Genomic DNA, 19,674 nt, shown 5'->3' with positions numbered 1-19,674 from the left:
TTTTCATAATCCAATATATTAAATAACTCATCATTGTAAACATAAATGAGATCGTAATCTAAATATTTATCTAACTCATTTTTTTATATGAGATTAGTAGTATGCAATTGAAACTGGATTTGGGGTTTGATTTCGGGTTTTTTAGCCCTTTTAACGGGTTTAAGGCTAAATTATTGGGTTGGGCTCGGGTCGGTCTTGGTTTAAAGAGTGTGACCAAACCCTACCCTATGAATTTTGGTTTGGGTTCGGATTCGGGTTTTGTCGGGTTCGATCAGGGTTCGGTGCTGGTATTTTGTTCGGGTTTTGGGCGGGTTTCGGACAAGATGGACATCTCTAGAAAGGACTGATCCTAAATTTGAGTACTTGAGAGGGGACAATAGGAGTCAGAACCGAATAAAAAAAGAAAAGAAAAGCGAGGTTGAATATAAACAGTTAAACACTACTACTTTTTCACATTTCTTCTTTGAAACTTTTTACTTAGCTATTATTATGAAATGCTCAAAAGTTAGATCTTGATATGTTTCTCACAAATCAACATTTGAATTTATTACATGTATGGTCTCTCACATCAGAGTGAGCGCGCATCCAAAGGTTCATGTTGCATATGTGCAATGCATACTTGTCCTTCTGGTGAAATTATATTTGGAAGCACCTGCTCACCTATGGATATGGTTTATCTCTGAAAGTCTTCCTGTAGATACTCATGAACTTCGCCACAAATTCTACACATAGCCACAAAAAACCAGTAAATCTCTATATAATGTTAGCAGTAATGACAAGCATTTTGGTTGGCCTTACTCCGATACTAATGGAGCTGTAGTGACTTAATGTTCTCGGCGCAGATTACTTTTGTTAGACTTCATAATACGATCATTAAACGTAGGGATGCCAAAAGCGTGTTGACTAGCCAACTACAATATGTTCCTTTGAATGAGTTTCCAGTTTCCAGTTTTTGAGTTTTTTTCCAGTTTTTTTTTTTTATTTGATATTCAAAATAAATCATACAAATGATTTAGAGGTCAAGCGCCACCAACAAATTGTGCTGCAAGGTTAGAAAGCATCAAAGCATAATATTACAAGAAGAGTAAGAAAGATGCTATGGTATCAACTAGTATCCTTCTTACCTTCTAATTTCAGTAGGGCAGTTGTTCCCGTGGGGAGTCTCTTCTCCTGTAAAAGAGGATGTTAAGATCTTCCATCCTTGTCCTCAAAAAAAATTTAAAGATAAAATGCCTTACATAATATGAATGCCAATAATACAGTTCCCTCTTAAGACTAGCCTCAACTCCCTTGAGAAACAATTCAACAAGCTTCTGCAAGTTGGATACATATGATTTAATCGAGAAAAAAAAAAGCTTGATAGATAATTGATTTCACAATCTATACGTTATGTCTTACCTGGAGAATCAGCTTGGGATGAACAAAATCTATAAGCAGTTTCTGAAGCTTCCCCCGAACATGGAAGGATCTGACAAAATATATACATTGAGATAACAAAGTTTGATAGTAAAGCTCTTCAAAAGTGGTATTCGTTGCTATGTGTAATTTGATACTCTGTATTTAAGTGTTGTTAATCTACTCTACACAGAATTCCTCAATTTAAGTCCTTAGGATAGATATATTTTCTCAACTTAAAGTTTTCTTGGTGCTGGAACATGGTTTTCATAATTCAAGCACACAGCTGTGACGGGATTGCTAACCAGACCCTGACTCTCAACTTGAAAAAGAAATACTAATCCTTAAAAATTGGAATGTAGTTGCCACCAAGTAGCTCACAGTAAAAACAACTCTGGTTACTGCCGTACTTACTTGATCAGTTTATGCAGGGATCCTAATGTCTTTGAAATTCTGTTAAAGTTTCCTTAATGGAATAGGATTTTTTGTTTAAGTGTCAGGGTTGTTGAGCAAAGAAAAACTAACGTCAAAAGATGATTTGGGCTTCAGCATTCTTAAGCAGGCTAGTTTGTTAGATTAATATTGTAGTAAGAGGCTAACCTATTTTGTGATGGATCAGCAAGAACCTCAGCAGCAAGTTCCACCAATACCTCTTCCCAGGCAAATGGGATTGGTTGTTCATCAACAAAGGGGTAGCTGTATAGGTAGACGTCTCCAGTAAGTGACCTAATGAAATTTGAAATTCATGCATATTAATACCTCCTTTTCTGTTCTTACTTATGTGCTTTGCACGCTTCGAGTGCCATGATTGCTTGCCTCAAGTTCTGCTTGGATTTTGTTGCAATCTTCGCTGCAAAGCTCATTGGCAGGTCAATGTTCTCCTGCCTTGCAATCTGAATGAGGACCTCCATTATCTGATAAATGTGAGAAGTCGAATAAGACAGCAGAGGTGTTAAGGCTACAAAATCCATATGATCTGTAGTACTTCCTACTTTACTGTCAGCCTATTAGCAATGCACTTACACTTAGAGAGCGGGAGAGAGAGTTGATTGCATTCAAGAGCAATCATGTATATATAGCACATAATTACATTCTAGGAAGGCCTACTTGGAAAGTATATTGGAACATACAACGTGGGGATTATGCTTACTTCATGAGTAACAGGAGCATCGACCTTGACAACTTCACAGCGATTTTTTACCGAATCAAGAATATCTACATCATCTTCACAGCATAGTATGAGCTTACACGAATCCATATAACAATCCATTATCCATTTTATCATGTGCTGAACATTCTCTTCGACTTTGTCAACCTCATATAGAACAAGTACTGTAGTCATCAACAGAAAATCAACAGCATATCAAATTCACAGATGACATTATATCTAATTAAGCAATCATGCTATTTTGTTATACTGATGAGAAAAACAGGTAAAACAGGGCTTGACCTTTGTATTCTGTCCTGAAACTTGCGGTGCTGACATCAGGAGCAATTGCATTGCCAGTTATTTCTTTGACTAGACTCATTAATGCACATCTAGCATTCTTGGATGACTTCAGATTAAGTTCAAAATGGTGAGGACTCAAGGTTACTTGAGCTACACCCTGCATTGGCCTATTTTCCTGTCAAAGTGTGAGGTGAGATATGGTACAATATGGTGCGTGATGTAATACTAATTTTCATAGATTATTCATATCAAAATTGAATGAAACGTGAAACTCCTGATTTTGACTAGGATGCTGTACCTCTTACAACACTATGAACCGTTCTGTATCTTAAACAAACTTTTTGTTTTTTGTTCTTGAAGTTATGTTTTAAGATAAGGCTCTCTTCTGTATTCACCAAATTTTTATTACTAGTCAGCTCCAATGACAACTTAAACAAGTTTGTATCCCATGAAAATATCAATAGAAAAATATTTTGCCATAGATCAACCAAGATATGTATCAATTGGTAGGTGACTATTTTAGTTTCCTCAAATATTTGATCGCCAATTGAACTGATTTGTATCTCATTAACAATGAATGTTTTGCTAAGCCATGAATGCCATGATGATATCTTTATTTGTAAAATTTTCACCAAAAATACTTGCAAGTGCCAGAAAATAATTACACAGAATTCTGCTATTCTGTAGTTTACCTTAACTTGGAAGTGTCTTAGTTCATGAGATATCTGCGATAAATTGGTAAAACCTCGTTAGTGATTGTGCAGTTAAATTAACTGAAGGGGATCTCTACTAACATTACTGCTTTTAATTGAACATAATACTTACACTCCAAGCTTGTTCACCATAGATTTCATGCAGTAAAGCCATTGTTAATGCTTTCTTTCCTGAACCCAGAGGTCCTTTGAACAAAATATGCGGGCAGCTTTTATGCGATACCTAGTCACAGTACAGAAAAACAGATATTATTTATCATAAACATTTTTATATACCAAAAGTTGCTACATCACTTGAAAGAACAGATAACCATAAAGACTCTAAGCAGGAGTGATTACTGCAGTGGTGTAAAAGCATCAAGCTAGAAACGGCTGATGTTGGTACTATACTTATGTAAATTTAGGGGAAGAATGTGATGGTATCAGCATAAATTAATTGTGGTTTATCCTAGGTTCAACTTACCAGTTGCTTGAGAACCTGTGCCTGATGTTTGTGACAAGTAAATCCATCAAGAGAAAAAGGTTGATGCTTCTCAGTCCAGAATGGTTTCAGATTTTCCACAACAAATGCCTTGCCGATAAATGAAGCTTCATCTATATCCCTTGCTTCAGATGTTTTTGAAGTCTTGCATGTCCCTTTCTTCATGCAACCAAACCACGTATCTTTTTGCAACTTCTGTCTACTGGCTGTGAACTTCCTTAAACTTTCACTGGACCGCACACTAGCATCAGTGAATTTGCTACTCTCTGTGCTAGTTTTATTACTACTGGTTCTACTAAAAGCAGAGCTGGAACTTTTGTTTTTTCGTAATGCATCGGTACTAGACAATACTACATGGCTATTTGGATTGGGAGTGACACTTGATCTGCTTCTTTGATGTGGAACAGTATCTCTTTCGAGGATTGTGTTAGGCCTTGGAGGAAGGCTACCTCCAAAACCATTTTTCTTTGGAGTAATATTTTTCTGCATGGCCAACGGTGCGTACTGACGTGAGAAAAATATGTCCCCAAGTGATGAATCTGTGTCCACATCATCTGCAGCATCGTTAGTACCTTTTGCGAGCTTTGCCTTGGCAGCCATTACATTAATATCAACTGCTGAAGGAGCCCTTATGTGATAAGCTTCCCTTTGTTTCCCGATAGGGTTCCTCGACAGTGGTGAATGTTTCCTGTCCCCAGCACGATCTGTAACACCTGAATTGACCTGTTGGTCTTTTTCTCTTGCTCTTGGTTTGGGAACAGATGCTGATCTACGACTGTAATTTGATCTCTCACTAACTCTTGAAGCTTCTTGAGCCCCAACTTCTACCGAATCAGTATGCGTAATTCTATGGTTTAGTTTTCTGTTCAGATTTTTGGACTCTTCATCATCTAGTTGTTCTTCACTCCTAATCTTATAAGGAGAAATATGTGGAAGGCGCTCAGATTTTGAAAATGGACTAATATTTCTTCTCATGTCCAAACCATCCAATTTCGGTGAAACATTAGTATCCTGATTGAAATCCTGATGGCGCAAAGACTTTGATAATGGACTAATATTTCGTCTAGTGTCCAAATTATCCAATCTGGGTGAAACATAAATATCCGGATTATGGTCTTGACGTGGTTTATATGGAGATCTGCTATTCCTTCTTGGAACTGGACTAGTTCTTGAGGCTGCAACTGGCTGAATATCATAATCACGAGTGGAAGAGCTCCTCATACTACGACCTAAAGAACTTATATTTCTTGTTGGAGTTTTCGAGCGGTCTGGAATGATAGCTCGATCCCTTGGACGCATATTGTTCTTCAGGTCATGCCATGGACTTTCTTGCCACTCAGTTTCAGTATCCGAGGGTTCATAACCACTACGCTGTTGTTTGAATGAATTCGATTGAGAAGTACTCCTGCCATATCTTGATGAATTCTCCATGGCAAGCATTACGCAATGATTATCTTTGGATGATAATTAAAACAAAATCGAATGCTGCTTCATTTTGGAATATACTTGTGAGAGAGCTAAGGTTGGGATATTTGATAATGACATTGTTGGAGGGTTGTCAGGAAAAGAAGGATGCTTAATTGCTTATATTTATAAAACGTTGATTACTAAGTAGATGCCTCGTTGAAGCCAAAGTTGATTGTCTTTTGTTTTTAGTTGTCAAGAGTTTAACTCCAGAAGTTGTACAACTGAAGGCTAGTTGGCCTTCCTGCAATTTCTAAGCTCAATGTCATTCTAATGTGTTTGCTTCGTCGATGTTGAGTTTGGTGTTTTTGGAAAGTCTACGCGGCAATGTCATACAAATTCATCAAGACTAATGTCTTAGCCATTTGTCGGCGACCCCATATTCGTTGTTGTCAGTTAGTGTATATTGTTTTGCTAGATAAGTGACTATTCTATTAATGAAGGAAAATGCAAAAAAAGTACGCTAGTTACATGTTGCTGAATCTAAAGTAGTTTGGTGTATGAAATGACTCAGATCTTAAATATGTGAGTTCATTGATTCATTCATGCCTCGGGGTTTTCTAGTGCAAAATAGGAGTTTGGACTTGGCGAATTATCATAACAACTTGATTTTTGGCCTTCATCACAGCACAAGAGGATCGCAATTTAGAAGGTTCAAACGTACTTTCCTTTGGGATAACTATATAGAGGGAGCATTTCGGAATTGCAGGGTATAAAGGTTTCCGAAGACAACATTCCAAATATATTTCAACTTTTTGCTAAGAAATTTTGCTGGCAAAGTAAGTATTCTTAAAATTTTAAAACAAAGGGAAGAGAAATTTAAAGTAACAAAGTTAGCGCCAGGTTGATAGAGAATTTTAAGAAGAATAGTGATTCAAGAGGGTTTAGCCTGATGTAAAAAGCATCAGGTCACTTGTCTAGACCTTCAAATGGCTGACATGTCCTCCAGATACGTACAGTCCAAGGAATGTGTACTGTGTGAAGTCCCTCACTGCTATTCTGTATCATAAAGAAAATATTCGTTCCTCCTGTTTCTGCCTGAGCCTGAATAGCTTGTATGGCAATGATATATATGTAATGTTTTTGGCCATTACCTTGCAGCAATAAGACCTCGTACACGAGCGAGGAAAACTTTGTGCAGTTAGTGTATAGAGGAATATCAGTCTAGTAATAAAAGGCGTAGGGATATTCCAAATTTGTCTTTCCTGGTGTAGGGAAACGAGGGTATCACATCTGATCAAAATTTTATAATACTATATGGTCGACTTGGATCGATGAGAACAACAATTCTTGAATTCCAGAGAATTTTTACATATATTTAAAACACATATAAGCGAACTATATGTGCTGAGATAATAGCGACAAGGCCTCATCCTATCCATGTATGATTCCATTCCAGCTACATATAAGGTTGAAAATAGAACATAATACTTCCATGATTCAACAGCTTAGCTATCTCTCAGCTGTACTACAAATTTACAATGAAATAAAGTTCACTTTGCCAATTCATTTTGTCTGTAAACATATTCCCACTAGGCAAATAGTGCAGCATGACTCCTTTTTATACAGAACATGATTAGTTAGTGTGCCTTAAGAGTTAAGACCTACACCATTTGTTAGCAGATCAAATGTTTGACTAAGACTTGGTCATCAAAGCTTGTTAGCCGTGGTCAGTGGATACTGGATACTCAAAAATCCCTGACAAAAACTTAAGCCACATTTAAGAAGCCCACGAGGGCCAATGCCACAACTAGGGGTGTAATGTGGGGCGGGGCGGGTCAACCGCAGGTCAAATAGTGATGGGTTGGGTTGGGGTGGGTCTTGGGGATACAAATCCAAATGTGGTCCCAATAGGTAATAATAGGGTGAATGGGGGCGGGTTGAAGTGTTATGTCTTAAGTACCATTGGGTTCTTGTTGGGTTTGGTCATCCGGTGGAAATTAACATTTTAACCCAATTTCACCCAAAAAAAACTTTTTAATTCTACAAGTAATATATTTTCAATTCACAACATAGAGAAAAAAAATATAATCAATCAATAAAAAATAAACAAAAATAAAAAAACTTGAACTTGAACCCAAAACTATATCTGTAAATTTGAAACTTGTCTATCGTGATTTACTATTTGTAAATTGATTATTTTCCATAGTATGATAAAATGAAGATGGGAACGAGGATCTATGGTATAAAATAATAAAATATAAACTAAAAGAATTAGAAATTAATACAAGGATGAATGATTCATTTTCTCCAAAATTCGAAAATTGAATTTGAACTTTTGATATATGTCCAATGTTCAAATTTAAATATTTGAAATTGATGTTGAACTCATAAGTTTGTGTTCATATCTCCCAAATTTCTACAAAAATTAAAAGAAAATATAAATAGAATACAAAAATATTAGAGTTAGAGTATTGAAATTGTGCGGGTCAACGACTTTTAACACGGTGCGGGTCGGGCGGCTTAACGGGTCAGATTTGAGCATAGAACCTACACCCATAGCGACTGCATAAAAACGGTGGCTGAGCGGGGCGGGTCTGTTTTCAGATCGGTGCGGGTTTGGGTGGCAGGTGAAAATCGGGTACCCTACTAGATGATGGGTCAACGGTTTTTTTTACAATCTTCTAGCCACAACCATAGTCACAAAAATTTCCGATTTAAAAAAAAAAACGTAAAAAGTCTCTAAATTGATTGGTTATCGAATTTCTAAACGAATAAATAGTAAAAAGAGTAAAAGCCTTTTAATTCTCGATGTTTACTGATTTTTAGCGATTTTTTTCCGATTTTTAGTGAATTTCTGATTTTTTTCCGCTTTCCATTCATTTATTTTAATATTTTATTTTCTGAATTGCAAATATTTGTAAGATATAACAAGACTTTACATATATATTTGCAAATTTTGAATTTGTTATACTAGAAATTGGGCTCTAGACACTTTCTTTAGTGTGCTTTTTGTCTAGAGAAAGACCAATATTATATTTTGATTCTACTCCAATTTTAATAACACATCACTTTTTGGGTGTATTAACTATTTTTAAAACTTCTTATTTATCTTTTTTGCCCTTTCATTTGTAACTGCCAATTTCTTCCACAAATAAATAATATGAAAATCTAATGTGTCAGACTGTAGGTGTGTGTGTCAATCGAGGCCACTCATCAAGCAAGGGTGTGTGTATTGCTCCAAGATATGCTGCAATTAAATAATACAATTGTCTTATAAAAAAAACCATTTGTCTTTTCACAATTTGAATTACATCAAACAAAGCTTAAACATGCTATTCAAAATTATTAGAAATGCATTTTAAATTGTTAAAGCTGTATTGAAATTAGTTGTAATCAACATTACTTTTTTCCGTTTTTAAAGTTGATGTTTTCCACATTATTTTGGTATCTCCAGAAATTATCTCACTTTTAATTGGAATTTTATAGATTTCAGATGAATTTTAGTTATTTTGATTAACCCACTACTCTTTTGGTAACTGATTTATTTCGTAGTTGTTTTTTGTTGGTAGTTGGTTTTTTTAGTTGGGACTAATAAAAGAAGTCAAAATTGTAAAAGTCAGTTTGAAATTTGAGACAGATATTAAATTTCAGTTTTTATGGAGGAAAAACAAAAAAAAGTTTGCTATTTCCTTTGAACTTAAGAAATTTGCGTCTGTGTACCTTACATATACCCAATTTTCTGATTTGTTATATACTCGAAATAACCCTATTGCGTACTATTTTATGTTTTAATTATTTATGACTTTTCAGATTTTTTCTAATTTTTTAAACGAATTTGTACTAATTAACAGACTTGCCGAATTAATAATGAATTCTGAATGTGTGACTATGGCCACAACACTAATCTATTCTTCTAATTAGCCACTCTATATACCAATAGACCAATTGTACATTCGGATTCACAAGTATTACACAAATTAGTAATTTGAATATGAAACCATTGATTACTGAATAAATTTATGAGACAACGTCTAAATATTCAGCACTTAGAAGCGTCTTTTCAGTGTGATAGGTGCCGGGGATTATGAGATACACGGCAGGGGATTTATATTCAGCACTCTAAAATTTATAAAGTGACAGCACCAACCGGTAAAATTTATAAATCAGAACTTCATTTTCAATTAATGATACGAAAACACCATACGGATACCATCAATCCTAATCAGTATAATATTTTTGGTTCACATGCCAAAACAGAATCATTAATCATTTCTAATTATATTTTCTACTGGAGGAAAATGAAAATGAAAGATACTTCATTAATGATACGAAAACACCATACGGATACCATCAATCCTAATCAGTATAATATTTTTGGTTCACATGCCAAAACAGAATCATTAATCATTTCTAATTATATTTTCTACTGGAGGAAAATGAAAATGAAATATACTTCAGACTTGAAGTTCGCAAATCAATAAGCTTTCAGTTACGTTTCGCTCTATATCTTTTTATGTCGTGGTTAAGATGTAACTGCCTTCTAACTACTAACGAAATTGTACTTTCACAGTAAACCTTAACATGGGGATTTAGATTAGCTAGATTATGTCAAGGGTGATTTTGGACACACCTATAAAAATACTCTCTTATCCCAACTTTGAAATAAATAAATAAAATTATTTAAGATACATTTAGGTTCTTAAATTATTCTTTCTTTTATTAAGTATATCCAAACAAGTGTTTATCCTTGGAGCAAACACAAACCCTTCGCAAGTTTTCCTCCTCCTTCATTTATCAGCCATTAATGTATTTTTTTTTTCCTTTATCATTTTTCGTTTGAGAAATTTCCAATTGGATATATTTCTACTAAACTCCTTTAACCCTTCTACAATTATAAATAAGAAGTAATTGCAATAAAAAAAAAATCGAAATTGAAACAATTTCTAGAAAAAGAAAAAGACAATTTGTTTTTTGGACATTTTTTTTACCTTTATTAGAAGTTCTATTATAGTGCTGTAACATAAAGATTCTTCAAGGTGGCCCTTCTAGAGTATTACTTTCACATTTTTTTATTTGTTGTTTCTTTTTAGAATAAGTTTTTTTTTTTTTTCTCTTTCTTTACCCCTATTGGAAATACGCCAAATTAATTTGGGAGATATTAAATGGGGGTACGGGAGTATTTTTATGGGTGTGTCCAAGATCACCCTAGATCAATTCGATAAGTAATTACTTAATAAAATGTAGAAATGTGATAGAACTAACATTTGAATATGACGCCAAAGTGGCTTCGCCGATGAGCAATGGATTCAATTGTTTTTCATTAAATAGTTTTCACTGGTACGTAGTTGTTAATCAACTATTAATTACCTGCAATTGCTTGTGTCACAAGATGGTACACTTCACCAGATAACTTTGAATAAGGATCCTAATGTAAACTTAATCCCAAACACTCTCATACGTGCGTTGAGATTCTAATATAAAAACTATGTAGTGGTACGAAAAGGTATCATTGACACTATTGTAAGTTTGTAACAGCCTCCAACTACTGACCAAGAAAATCATCTAGTTTATTGTTCAATATCAGATTTTGCTCAAAGAAAATAATATGAAAGAGGGTAGTTTCTAAATCATTAATGTGCTTCTCAATCATTGCCAGCTAACAATGTGTTTTGGTCTTCTCTATTTCGTGTTTCTCAAACTCCATATACTTAATCATATCTCTAGAATAAGGTTGGAAGCAGTGCTGTGACCTGAGACTTCTCCAAGAATGAGAGGGAGAATATTTGTTTTAATCTTCTTTTGTTGGGCTTTTGTCGCCGTCATGACCCCAACACTTGTTAGTTTGTCTGCCTCTGCAAAGATCAGTTCCAAAGGTAAGAGAATCCAACTGCTCAACCGGCCTTTGGGGCAATGTGGACAGGTGTACGTCCTTCATCACCATGAGTTCTTCTCTTTCCTTTTTTCTTCCCGCAAGGAGAAGTAATTTTCTTCTCTCATTTTGTTAACAGATGAAGATGGTGTACGCGGCAAGGCTAGGAGAATGATGGGTATTACATACTTAGAGAGATATTATTCAGAAAGAGTTACAATGGCGCCATCACCTACACCAACACCATCACCAGCACCAGCACCTTCATATATCAAGCAAGGCAAGCTCTGGGTGAGAGGTAGTCTCGGAAAGAAAGAGAGTCTTTCTACTTCATAGTATGAGATTATGAGAGCATAAGAAGGGATTATTAGGGAAGGCTTGATTGAAATGCATCAGTGCTATGGGGAGCAGCTAGCTACAATTATACATGTAATTGCGGGTGCAGTTGAGTGCGTGCTAAAGCCTGCTGACAGTTTATTGCTCGATCAAGACGGAAGTATAGAAGTAATATATAATGAGGCAATTTATTAGCTTCCATCACAACTGCAAATATTTTCTGATTCTATATCCAACAAAAAGATATGCAATTCATCACTTGCATTAATGTTAAAGCTCATATCCATCATCCATCCTCTCATACTTTCTATGTAGCTGTGGAAAATTAGTTTAACATGTCAAATTATTTAGTTCAGTAATACTTGAAATGCCGTCATAATGTAGCCAATGACTAGTCGTAGTTCTCGACCTACAGTCCAGCACAAGCCAAAGATTATTTAACCTACAGTCCAGTCAGACATAGTTAGCCAAAGTCTGCACAAAAGATCCAACCATAGAGCTTTTGTTCATGTTCTATTAGGTATACCTTTGAAGGCTTGAACAATAAGTTCTAAGAAACTGTATACAGTTATAATTCACGAATTTTGATTTCCAACACAGATTTTCTTTTGTTTGGTAAAGATCTTGAAGCATTCGTCTCTAGCAAAACTAAAATAAGTGTATTTTTTTTTATCATTAAGCTTTTGTTGTGGCTATAGTCCAACTCCTGGGGTAGGGAATTGCTCAGTCTCACCTTCGAAATAATATAGACGGTGAGATTAGGCCTTGTGTTCAGAAGCTGCCAAGGTCTCATTGTTCTTGAGATGTGGCATTGCTCCTAGTTTAAGAAATAGGAAACCCAAATTACACAATTTACTGAATTGTTTGAAGAGTACAAGATCACGTAGTACCAAGGCTACTTTTCATTATCTTGTATCTGAACACCGCACGAACGCTACCACCTCTGGCACATATGAGGAGCAACATCAGCTCAGCTTTGGAATATTTTCCTTCAGAGTTTACCCTACATGTCCCGATTGAAATTTGCCATCGACTTTACTTGCGATTTTGAAGCATACCCTGCAACCCTGCATTCAATTAGTGTTTACGTTTAAATGAATATGATAATGCTGTTTGAGCTCAAACTTACCTTTCTCCCCAATCCCCATAATATTCATTGGTAAAAGTAGTACCAAGTTGTTGTCCACATGTTTTTGTAATGAGTTCTTCTACCTCGAGGATATCCTCATACGGACAAGATCTGAGACCGTTGGATCACACATCCAATGGTCCAAAAATAAAAAACAAACTCATATTCTCTTTCTTCCTTTTTGTTTTTGATTTTCGGACCGTTGGATCACACATCCAACGGTCTTGGAACCCTCATCCCTATGAGGATATTCTCGTGGTAGCCCATGCTTTTTGTAATTTCATTAATTTCCATCTGTACCGTTGAGTTAGCTGGCATTGGGCTGGGTTTTCATGTCTTGATACGTTGGGCCTGGGTTTGGAATGGGTTGGGGTTTTCAAGTCTCTTTATTATGAGTGCTTCTTCAATGTGCATCACATTGAGTAGACTCAATGAGCACAATTTGTTGCCTTTGATTTGACATCTTTTTCATTGAGATTTGGGTTTTTGTGAAAATTTTCACTCAAAAAAATTTGTCTTTTGTGCAATACATCCTCAACCCTTGGTTTGAGTAGATGAGGGCAGTGGCGGAGCCAGGAATTTAAGTGAGGGTGAGCCACCCAATTTAAGTGAGGGTGAGTCACCCAGAAACCAAGCATAAAAAAAAAATACACAATTTTTTTTTAACTAAAAATTCAAACTCGATCACAAAACAAGTATATTTTGAACATAAAGAAATCATATAAAATAATTGCAATAAATGTATTATAAAAAAAATAAGAAAAGAAAAAAAAATTCAATCTAAATAATTACTTCTTTTTAGTTGTCCTCGGTGGCCTTCTTTTTTGTCATCCTTCATCTTTTGAAAGCGTTGCGAGATCAACTCGGTATCAGTGCTATCAAAAACTTTTTTTTTTTCAATTATGTTATTAAACAATCATTCAACCATTTATCTGCCATCCGATTGTGTAGACGATTTTTTATGATATTCATAGCAGAAAATGCCCTCTCAACGGTAGCAGTAACAACAAGTAAAATCAGCGTCAACTTAATCAACAAATAGACAAGTCTTTTTTCGTCTCAACCATTTTTTTGGCTAGGCCGTTAATTCCATTTACTTTACCAAATTTAGTATCGGAACGCACATCAATGATATAATTTTCAAACTGATCTGCTAATTCCATCTGATCTATCTCTGAAAAATCATCGAGATAAAGTCGAGCAAAATGGATTAACTTTTGTTTATCGAAAGCAACAAATGACTCACAAGGATCAAGACATGACAATTAAAATAAACCACCAATCAATTTAATTGAAATTACACGAATTAAAATAAACCACCAATGATGTTTACAAATAAAATAATAATCACAAACATATAAAAATCTAAATAATATGGTTTAGGAATCAATACAAAAAAAATCAAAAAGATGATAAAGAATTAAATAATATAAAGGTCACCCAGTTGTCTCTACAAAACCGCTAGGTGTAAAGGTGTTTGTTTGGGTAGAAGAGTAGAAGACTTAAAGAGATAGGATAAGTAGAGTATGTTTTTTTTTTTTTTTTTAAAATAAAAATAGAAGAGGGTTTCTTTGTTTGGGTTTATATATGGGTGGGATTTTTAGTTTGAGTGAATGCTATTTAGCTTTTTTGGTACGTCTGTACATCAAGTACATCGGTACATGTGCCGATGTGCACCCTTTTGTTTGGTTTACTTTCAAAAAGCAAATTAAGTGATAAATATCAAGTACGTCAGTACATATGTGCACCCTTTTATTTGGTTTCTTTTCCAAACAAGTTAAGTCATATAAGTAGAGTTGGGAGTACGCCCTTTCCAAACATGTTAAGTGATATATGTAGATTTTTGTTTTAATGAAGTTGAAGGTACGCCAGGGTGTACCCTGGGCCCCCTGGCTCCGCCACTGGATGAGGGGTGTGGATTGGTGCACATTGAGTGCATTTGACTTTTGGCGCATTGAAGAAAATGCCTTTATTATAGTTTCTAAATCAAAAGTTAATTGGAATCCAACCAGGAAGGTTGGTCAGTTTCTAATTAGAAGTTACACATGTTTTATACATCATAATTGTTGTCTTGATGTCCAAGTTCCAATTTTATATACATTGTAATTGTTTTATACATCGTTTCTAATTTTTTTATTAACGAAATAGGAAACTGAAGTGGCGGTGTGAAGTTTGTTTATAAATACGGTTCTCCACTGTAGTACTTTATATAATTTGTTTCGCTTGATTGTTTTATTGTTATCTTCGTTCTCTTATCTCTCTGGAAGTGTTGGGCTAGTTATTATTGTGTGCACGCATTTGTGCTGAAGATTCATACGTGAAGGAGTCATCATAAGAAAAGATGATGAAATCAGTCTTAGCAGAAAACGCCAATAAGAGTTATATTGATAAAAGCACAGGAATAATGGTGGTCAATGGTCTGAACAAGACGATGGGTAGGTGTTTCAACAAGATTTTCCAAAACACACCAGTTGAAGGTCGGAAGTAATGTTTTTTTGGAAATGGTGAAGGAGATGGTGGTTGGGAAAAGATGAGACTGGACTTCGGTTTTGAAGTTGCCCTACGCATCAAAAATGTATTGCTTGGGATCAAGTCTCGATCGTGGTTCGGAAAAATGACGAAGGTTGGATTTTATAGGTAGGATGGTGATAGTTACTTCCTCGTTTTCCAATATTCCAATCGTGGGATGAAGTCGAGAACTGGCGGGAGAACTGCCCAATCATGGGATGAAGTTGGAGAGCTACGGGACAATTTGTCGGCTCATGGGATGAAGTTAGAGAACTAAGCGGGACAACCTGTCGGCTCGTGGGATGAAGTTGGAGAACTGGGGGACAAATTTGTCGGCTCGTGGGGACGAAGTTGAGAACTGGCGGGACAACCGTCATTTCGTGGGATAAAGTCGAGAGGCTGGCGGGACAACTGTCGTGGGATGAAGTTGGAGAACTGGCGGGACAGCTATCAGCTCGTGGGACGAAGTTGGATAACTGGCGGGACAACTGTTAGCTGGTGGGATGAAGTTGGAGAACTGGCGGGAGATGAAGTTGGAGAACTGGCGGGAGAACTGTCGTGGGATGAAGTTGGTGGAAGTTGTTTGACACCTTGACTCGCAAAACATGTGCGCAATTGATATTGATTTTACGTGTAGGTATGTAGGCTTTGAGCATGGGATTTTTTGTAGATAAGCTTTGAGCATGGGCTCTGAGTGGGGGCTTTTTTATAGATGGGCTCTGAGCATGGACTTGTATTGAATTGGGCTTTTATTGGGCCATATTTGTGGGGCCGGAACATCGCCCTCTCTTTGTTACATGGGCAACGCCTGTGTGGCAAAGAAGTATTTTTATTTATTTTTTTAAAATTTATCCTTATAACAAAGGATTGATATAGATGACTCAGTTCATTACATATCGTTCATAATAAAATGCTAGCTAGCGAAGGAAATACGTTTCTTGTTCTCAAAAGTATTTGAGCCGTAGACCATTCTCCATGATAATTTTGGCACAAGATGATCCTTTAGGTAACCGTTGTAAAGAACTCATACTCCCCATCGTGCAAGCCATCATCGAAAGTACAAGAATAACTCTTCAAGAACAATAGCCTTATCGAACAAAACTTTTATGAGCATCATTTCTTCATTTCGACACGAGAACCCGTTCGATCCTAACAGTTTTAAGGTTATATAGCAAAAAACCATGACGTAGTCTCCCTTGCACACACTTTTTTTCCATAAATTCCGAAATCCATGCACCTTGTAGATAAGGGAACCAAACATCAATTGTAACATTCTCCAGCACAGGATAACCATAGAAAAAAAGATTTTGACGATGCCATATAATGTCAAGTTATCAATTATTTTGCCATCCAACTTAAATTGCTTGAGATTCTTGAAGACAACGGTTCCCCTCTTTGCAAGTAGCACTCAGCATATATCAACTTAGGGAAATAAGGACCCATTGACAAAAACTGGACATGTGAAAAGCTAAATAGATGGTCTCAAATCCTTGATAACTTGTTGTCAATGGCTTGTTCATTCTAACAAAAGGACCGGCCCCCACTAAATCAGTTGAGATATTGCCGACTTCAGCGGCTATTCAAAGGATCATCACACCAGTGGCTACCCAAAGTTCTTCAGCGGCTATTCAAAGGATCAGCACACCAGCGGCTACTCAAAGTTCTTCAGCGGCTATTCAAAGGATCAGCACACCAGCGACAATTCAAAGTATCGAGCGACATCGGTAGTTCAACGGGATCGGCAAAACAGGATCGGCAATGCACTCACATTTAGATCGGCGAATAGTGATTGTCCATCTACATCCTCATCCAATGCACTCACATTGTTGCATCTGATGGGCATTTTGGAACCCGTCAGCATTACTACAGCCTTTTTCAACTAGTTGAATTTGTCTCCGAAGGATATCTCCAGCCATCTGACCATATCTTGGTGCCATTAGCAGTATCTTTGGCGCACAAGCTTTGAAACCAGCTGCACAAGTTCTGAGTAGTAGTTTTTTTTTTTTTTTTTTTTTTTTTTGAAACCAGCGGCAATTCAAAAAAAAGCAGCGACATACATTAGCAAAGGATTAAATTGGAAGGGTTTCTACCCAACAACTTGATCGGCACTTTAGCAAATCCGACACTCCACCATTTTTACTGGGGATCCATCTCCAAAATCCATTTTATGCATGGGGTAAAGAACTGCGTTTTTTTTTTTCTCTCCAGCTTCAATGGTTGATGGTGTTACATGCTGAGACCGGCTTCTCTCTATATGAGATAGGAAATAATAATTCACAATGCTTTGTACGAGTTTTTTCCTTTCACCAGAAATCTTATCAACTTAATCGGCACTTCTTCCAGCGGCAAAATCCTATCAACTTGATTTTCCTTATCAATAATCAGTGGTATCGATCTGTTGATGAAATGCCATTGCATGGATCTCCCTCCACAACCCAGCTCCTTGAGTACCACCTTCAGCACCTTCAGTACCATGGATCAGTGTTCATAACGGGCATGTGTTCTTGAGTTCAGTGCCTGCCATGAAAGCGCCAGTAGCGAACTGCCATTCATAGCTACACCAGTTCAAAGTGCAAACCGATCAAAGTAGAGGGTCTGGACAGAAGTGGTTTCCAAATTCCGTTAGAATTAGGAATTTATATTAAATCGGTATCTTTGATCGACAAACAAGGCGGCAACTTGAACTGGTCGGTCAAATTTTGAATAAAGTTTAACAATACTAATCCGATGTGGAGAAGGATTTTAATATAGAAGCGGCTCAAACTCTCAAAGTGTTATATATATAGAGGTGGGTAATAGGGGTATTGTGCGCGGCATTCTGAAAGATAGGTTGATCTATTAGAAACAGTTGGGGATTTTTATCGATATTTGTTAATTGGATTGGGAAATAGAGGTAGAAGAGATTAGTAAACTTGTGGGAGTACTGAACTAAGGAATATTTCGATTCAATGAGATCGGTTCGGTTTGAAGAAAACAAACTCATCGGTTATAGACCGATCAGTTGTGATTGCTGATCGGCAATTGGAAAGCGGAGATTTTGGAGATTTGTTGTGAAAGGATATATATCTGAAGATAGATTTTTGGAGAGTTGTTGCAAAGGATATATATCTAGAAACGTAGTGAAGTGGGAGAGTGGAATAACCGTTTGAGACTCTAGCTTGCAGGTTGTGATTATTTTATAAAAGGGGGAGACGAAAGGTATTGTGTGTTGGAGTAGAGATAAAAGGAGAACTTGCTGGGTTGGAGTTACAGACTATTAGACCGAAGAGAAACTTGAGGGAGCAAAAAGGTTTGATCTTCTTTTCTTCGTCTAGTGTCAGTTAAGTGTTCGAGACTTCTTTGTTTATAGTTAGTCTATTCTCTGCTTGGATCTCTCTTTTAATCAAAGTCTGATATTTTTTGCCTAATGGAAAGAGCTTATAATTTGAAGAGAAGATGGGGTGATAAAGGGGATTTTAATATGAATAGGGTGGTGAAGGGTATTGATTCTAATAGTTTGAGAGCACAGTATGATATTGGAGATGATGTTTCTATTGAGTATGTTGGTAGCGATATCGAACAAAAGTGTGAAAATAACGAGATAATTTTATTGTTTTCACATTTTTGGCTGGATTGTAGTGTTCCATTTTGAAAATCAGTTTTCGAGTTATTAGCTCAATGGAGAGTACATCCTTTACAATTATCTCCTGGCTATTGGGCTATATTTGCTTGTGTAGCGAGAATTTGTAAGGTTTATCAAAAGAGTATGTCGTTAGACCTTTTGTTTGAGTTATTGAAGCCTCTGCGGCAAAATAAGGCTTCTTCTAAAAGTTATGCGTTGGGATATCATAACCATCACAACCAGAATTATAGGTTTTATGGGATGCCTTCAAACTACAAGAATGCGAAATTGTATGGTTTTAAGATCAAAGGCAATTAGAGGTTCGAAAATATTGATTATCCTAACAATATATCAGGTAAGATGTTAACTCAATATTCTTATAATTATAATTTTAAATAGTTAGCATCATTTTTTTTTAAAAATTTTTATAGGGGATTTTTTTAAGTTTCCAAATAAATCAGTGTTTAGCAGCGAGATGATAAAAAGGAAATTTGTTAGTTTGTTTAGTCATAATGCAGATATCTATGATATGTCGTTTCCAGACGATATTGTAGATTATTATCATGATATAGAAACTGGACTGCTTAATGAGCCTAGGGAATTAACACCTTACTGTGGCTCAAAGAAGAGAAAGAATGTTATTGTAGATGATAGCAGTGAAGATGATGAAGAAGTAGAAGGAGATGACTCTGAGGATAGTGGATAAGAAAATATTAGAAAGAAGAAAAGAAGTGTCGTCCAAAAAAGAAGGAAAAGAAAATTGGGGATAACTCAAGTAAAATTGA

At 36.1% G+C, this 19,674-nt stretch overlaps 1 protein-coding gene across 1 annotated transcript; it reads right to left on the bottom strand.

Annotated features, from left to right (window-relative positions):
- Positions 1–455: 455 nt before the first annotated feature.
- On the bottom strand, positions 456–5,725 carry LOC147502955 (uncharacterized). The gene is made up of 11 exons (XM_086607765.1): positions 4,022–5,725; positions 3,671–3,781; positions 3,538–3,570; positions 2,846–3,020; positions 2,546–2,727; positions 2,173–2,309; positions 1,996–2,091; positions 1,399–1,468; positions 1,239–1,313; positions 1,125–1,170; positions 456–722 (listed from the first exon to the last, which is right to left on the bottom strand). Exons 1-11 carry the CDS (start codon positions 5,477–5,479, stop codon positions 661–663), a joined length of 2,445 nt encoding a protein of 814 aa, XP_086463891.1. The 5' UTR covers positions 5,480–5,725; the 3' UTR covers positions 456–660.
- Between the last annotated feature and the right edge of the window lie 13,949 nt (positions 5,726–19,674).

This window comes from Coptis chinensis, chromosome 4 (assembly GCF_015680905.1).
Source record: "Coptis chinensis isolate HL-2020 chromosome 4, ASM1568090v1, whole genome shotgun sequence".
NCBI classification, from domain to species: domain Eukaryota; kingdom Viridiplantae; phylum Streptophyta; class Magnoliopsida; order Ranunculales; family Ranunculaceae; genus Coptis; species Coptis chinensis.
This window is presented reverse-complemented; position numbering and strand designations above follow the sequence as displayed.